Here is a 6000-nt window from a genome sequence, read left to right on the forward strand (position 1 = left end):
ATCAATTTTAGATCACAGTCCATAATGCTTGACTACCAAAAATGGAGGAGGGGAAGGTGGTAACAAAAAATTACTTGATGTTCAACATTAGGCTCATCTAGGCAGACTGATTAATGAATAGCATAGGATCTCAGTTGGTAAGAATATCCACTCCATCTAACATAGTACATGCACATCTTACACTGATACACTCCCTTCCGTGTAGAACATATCAACTTTCATGGAAAAGCCATAAGAACCATGTATGGATTTCACACAACACATCATGTTTCAAGGAATCAGCAATTTCCAAAAAATCCCACACACACAAATAAATAGCATTTAAGAAACTTGACAGGGATAACATAGTATTCATTCATCCAAAATTAACGTATCCTAAAAGACAAGCTGAGAGAGTTGGGGTTGCTGGAGAATGGGGGAGACCTTAGAGCAGCCTTCCAGTACCTACAGGGGGCTTTCAAGAGAGCTGGAGAGGTACAAGGGCACGTAGTGACAAGACAAGGGGGCATGGTTTAAAACTGAAAGAAGAAAGCAGATTTAGATCAGATATTGGGAAGAAATTTTTTACCATGAGGATGGTGAGGCATTGGAACAGGTTGCCCAAAAACAGCTGTGATGCCCTAACACTGGAACAGTTCAAGGCCTGGCTGGACAGGGATGTGAGCAACCTGGTCTAATGGAAAGTAACTCTAACCACAGCAGGGTAAACTTAGAACTAGACGTTCCTGAAGGTCCCTTTAAACCTAACCATTCTATGATTTTTAGCTATAGCTTCCTTTGTAGAATCTTTGTGAAAATTGCTTCCTAAAGCCATCTGGTTTTAAAAAACTGTTCACAACATTTTCAACGCTCGTTACAATTCTGGGCCTGCTGGGATTTTTCATGTAATTTCACCCTATTTCAAACTACAACCCCACCAAGCAAGCCAGACTGTGAGTGCAGGCAGGACACACTGACTACAGCTGCCTAAGCCACCTGGTGCTACCATGTGCCACGCAGCACAGCCCGACTCCTCTGCATGCTTTTTCACAAATTCCTGTATAGCATAGAAAAGGTAGCACAAAGGAAAATTCTTAGTGTTTTCTTCATCTTTCAACTAACTACAGGATTCACACCATAAAGGTCTGAAACTGAGTATTCAATCTGCTCCAGCCTGGAAAGCACTCCACACCTTCTCCACAAGCCTCTTCAGAAAGAAGTACCAAGTACATAGCTAAAGTCAGATCACACTAGATGTGTTCACAATCCATTTTGAATGTTGAAACAGATTTCTAATGTGGTTCAAATCTTGACTCATGTAGTTCTACCTTCCTCAAGCACATATTCACTCCCAAGCTTTACCAGCACTTAAGCTCATGGGAAAACACAGTAAAGCAGGTTAGAAAACTCATCCTGCCAAAATTAATCTAAAATTGTGTGGGTTTTTTCAGCTATAAGTTTCAGATTGAACTCGTATATCATAAGGCTTTACCAACACCCGAAAAGGCAGTTGTGCTAGCTAAACTTTACTTAGTTCAGCAATTCTATCAGAAAGCTGAAGCAGTTGTTTTGGATGGGGCTTCTTTCATCTTATCACATTGGTAAATTATCAACCCTATTTTGAAATTATCAGATGTAAAGGAAGTGGCAAACAACTAGGAAACTAGTTTGCCTTCACCAGCACAGCTGTAACACTACAACTCATCCTTGCTGTCTGCCCTAAACGTAACAGCCATAATAATGAAGTGCAAGCACATTTCCATACAGAACACAGATGACATCTGTGGCATATGTTTAATGATAAGGACTGAAATAACAGACATACTTGGAACCCCAAGAAGTTTTAATACAAAAAAAAAAAAGACATGCCTTGTGTTATACATTTTCTTAAAATGTTTATAAGATAATTTCAAAAAGAACTTTGCCAAAACTGGCAGCAGTATCATGTATTAGAAACGTATCTTTCTCATCAGAAGTTGAAGATGCTAAGATACACATGAACAAGGAACTCCTAACATCACACTAAGCTCGAATAAGCACAGTGTTCCCATTATACTTCCTTACATCTTGCACATATTTAAGGCTTAGAATCAGATAGTTATCAGAAGCTCTCTTTTTTTTTGTGTAAGGTCAAATACTTTGATTTAAGCGTAACCAATGCTATCTTAAAGTGATACTTGCTAATTGACATGTGTACTGTAATCCTCCCTCCCACAGAGACAGTATTAGTTCATAAGCATTTTTAAAGAGTCTTAAAAACAGGATCCTATTTTAAAGAAAACCTACCTATATACACAATTTATACAATGCATACACATGTTAAATCAGGCATCAGCTGTTACTAACAAACAAAACAGTTAAGAAAGACAGCCACTTTGAGAATAAATATGAGGGTATAAAATCCTCAGTATACTTTTAGTTTCCTTATTAAAGGAACTTGAAAATTTGGGGAAGCTGTCCTTTCACTTTTTTAAACATTTCTCCTTCACTAACAGGAGGTGTCTTTCTTACAGAAGTCAAGAGGCTAAAATTTACAGGACAGAGCACCCTGAATCTGTGCTTGGGACACTCTACCATCACAGTTTGCTGAGTATTGCAAGGGTATTTATGGCTACACCAATATTAGCAAGTCACTGATAGGCCAAAGTTGATGAGTAGATTAAATACTGTGCAAAGGGTGCTCCTGTTGTGTCTACATTACATATCTTTTTGGGGTTCTACTTGAAATTAGACAGAATTTATCCTCCTTAAATTAAGCAACCTCAACAGTGTGTGGTTTTACACTACCTGAAGGATTATGGTGTGTTCTGGTCCTTCACATCTCTGTTAGCACATGAAGGATGACTGACACGTGCACAGTAGAGAGCTCAGCTCAATTCCTGTTTATCAGAATTGTTTTGCACATACATCAGTAGATTAATTTCCTACCTGCACTGCTTCTCTAAGCAAGAAGGCTGACAAACACACAGCCACTGGTTCATAAGCTACATAATTCCTAATTTCAGACAAAAACATGTATTGTAACAGGACTCTAAAAATGCAGTAGCAAATCCATGACTGAGCTTTTCAAGTTATAGAAGAATTCAAGAAGCTATTCATGTACTTTAAACTTCTGCATAAGCAAGGGATAGCTTATTTCTAAAGGGATGAAATACTAATCAATCCAATTTTCTGTTACAAATCCAATGGAATAGCCACTAAGTAAAGAAAGACAGATTAATTTAAAATGGACAGCATTTCACACCCCATTTCACACATTAAGAAAAATTGTGCTTAGAAAGGAAGATATCAAAACAGAACTAAAGAATCACAGAACTGTTATAGTTGGAAGGGATCACTGTAGATCATCTACTCCAACCTCCCTGCCAAGCCAGGATCACCTCGAGCAGGTAAACAGGAACTGCCTGGGTGTGTTTGGAATGTCTCCAGAGAGGGAAACTCCACAGCCTCCCTAGGCAGCCTGTTCTGGTGCTCTGCCACTCACAATGGAAAGAAGTTTTGCCTCATGTTGAAGCAGAACTTCTTGTATTTTACCTTATGGCCACTGCTCCTCACAGAATCCCAGAATAGTTATCACCACAATATCATAACCATACATAATATGAGAATAACAATAACATTATAACCAGAAGCAGTAAAACACAGAGCATGCCATGTGCACACATTCTGCTATACCACAATCAGATCATTTAATCATGCCTTTCTTCCTCTCTGTCCTTACCCTCACACATGCTGCTTCTAACACAAGAACTGAGAGTCAGCATGCAGTAACATTTTTCCCAGGCAGTAGGAAGAGGAAGTCACTCTTGGAGTGAGGAACTGGACTCAGGCTTGTGGCCTGCTGGATCAGAATACACACAAAATAGTGCAGCAACAAAACCCACTGTGCCAACTTTTACTCAGGAAACACTGAGGATAATTCAGGTTTGCAAGTTCCTTAACTGTCACAATAATTGGACCAAAATAGTTGCAACTAAGTGAATTAATTAACCTTTCAAGTGAATGCTTCATTTCCAATACTCTGCCTGGTTTTGTTTCCTAGATGCATTTTGAGAGCCTTTCACTAAAAGAAAGAGATAATTAACTTCAGAACTCTAAATATGTGAGCATCCGCATTTATTATTTTTATCTCTGCTGCATTCTCACGGAGTTCATAAGCATTGTTAAACAAAACGAAAAACATTTATGAACAAGTTACAGTTGATAAGTTACTAAGACTCACCTGAAAATTAAGGCAGTTTTTAACACAAAGTAGCTTTTAAACTGTTGCTATTTTTTGAGAAATGCAAAAATCTAACAAGAATGACAGTACAAACTTAATTTTCTTGCACTCTTTCCTCAGCGCATGACACGCAGAGGCTGCAGTCTGAGCTACATGTCTGTCAGAAACCAAACCTGACAAATGTCATTGCAGCACTATTCTGACAAGCAGTTCTCTGCAAACTGCTGTCCTGCACACTACTGTAATGACCAGCAGCTTGAAATGCATAGCTTAACTAAATTAAAAACAAACAAATTCCGCATAGTAAGTTAAAGCATCATAGCTAAAAAACTCCGTTGTTTCTCTTAAGTGGTTATTCTCCAGTTTTCCTGCTGCTTCACGTGGCCATTTTGCCACATAAGCAGCTCGATTCCCACTCCTTCTTTGCACAGGTCTTACTCACAGAAACGTCAACAACAACAACAACCAAAAAAAAAAAAAAAAGCATAAATGATAAAGTTACAGGCAAGAGAAAGGAAAGCCCTGCAACTGAAATCACGATTAATGTTTCTGAAACACTAGCCGTACTTTCAACGCCTGGCTACGGCAAGTGTGAAACCCAGTAGTCTACGGCAAGAGTCAGGCACCAGTACTAGGGAGGTAACAGCAAAGTGGTTTTAATGGAAGACAAAAATCCCTCTGGAAGAGCTGAATTTACAGACACCTTCCTCTTCAGCCGTGGGATGCCTCCAGGAGAAGCCAAACTTCCCCGGTTCCGCAGACCGAATGAAACTAAGCTGACTTAACAGCTGTCACCCGCGACAACCCCGGCAAACGCGTGTCTCCGCCAAGCCTGTCACGGCTCCCGGTGACACCCGCCCGGGCGCCCGCCGCCACGGCGCCGGGAAGGGGAAGGGGCGTCGGGCCCGTCCCGCGGGCGCAGCCCCGGCGGCCGCAGCCGTGCGGGACCCCCGGAGGCCGCGGGCGGAAGGGAGCGGCGGCGCCGCCTCCCCCGCCCGTGTAAACAACGCGCTCCGCTCCCGGCACCGACCTTCCGAGGTGAGGCGGCAGAAGGGCCTGACGAGCTCGGCGAAGCTGAGGTTGTTCCTGCGGGTGAGCCGCTCCGCCTCCTCGCTGCACAGCACGGCCACCAAGGGCACGAACGAGTCCTGGATGAACTCCTGCACCGACTGCACGCACTGGGCCATGGCCGCCGCTCGGGGCCGCCCGAGACGGCCCCGCCACCTTTCTCCGCAGTTCTCCGAATTATTCCCTCCCTCTCTCGTTCCCTGGCCGCTGCCCGGCCGCTGCCCGTCCGCGGCTCCCGCCCGGGCCCCGCTCAGCGCCCTCCGAGCGCCGCCATGTTGCGCCTCAGCCGAGCCCCTCGGGGAGCGCCCGCTCCCGGCGGCCCCCGCGCCCGCTCATGTGATTGGCCAAAGGGGCGGCACCGGGCCGGGAGGGGGAGGCGACGGTGGCCGGCCGGGGGGGGGAGTGAGGGAGCACCCAGCCCTCCCCCCCCGGAGCGGGCAGTTGGTGCGGTCCGGGCGGGGGGCGGTGCGGACCGTGGGATGCTCCAGAGGGATCCTGGCGCTGGGAAGCGGGTTTGGCCAAGGAACGAGAGAAACAATGCTATCGGGTTTATTCAAAACAGACAAACAACAAAACAAACAAAAAGCCCAAAAATAACAACAAAAAGTGCCAAAATTACCCCGAAGCAAGAAAAATAGAGGGGGGGAAAAGCGCCCCGAAACAACAAAAAAAGCGCCAAAATAACTGCGAAACAAATCAAAGCAATAAAATTGGAGAGTAAAAAACAACAA

At 43.9% G+C, this 6000-nt stretch overlaps 1 protein-coding gene across 4 annotated transcripts in view; it reads right to left on the reverse strand.

Moving 5' to 3' along the window:
- Window positions 1–5540, reverse strand: part of TRAPPC8 (trafficking protein particle complex subunit 8) — a 51548-nt gene extending 46008 nt beyond the window's left edge. For 2 of the 4 annotated variants that reach the window (XM_066562732.1, XM_066562715.1), the window contains exon 1: window positions 5232–5540. In XM_066562732.1, coding sequence (XP_066418829.1) covers window positions 5232–5388 — 157 coding nt within the window. In that variant the 5' untranslated portion in view covers window positions 5389–5540. The remainder of the gene's footprint in view (window positions 1–5231) is intronic. The other 2 variants (XM_066562742.1, XM_066562723.1) reach the window with 1 other exon arrangement.
- Window positions 5541–6000: the final 460 nt, after the last annotated feature.

The sequence above is a fragment of the Molothrus aeneus genome, chromosome 1, assembly GCF_037042795.1.
Source record: "Molothrus aeneus isolate 106 chromosome 1, BPBGC_Maene_1.0, whole genome shotgun sequence".
Taxonomy (NCBI): domain Eukaryota; kingdom Metazoa; phylum Chordata; class Aves; order Passeriformes; family Icteridae; genus Molothrus; species Molothrus aeneus.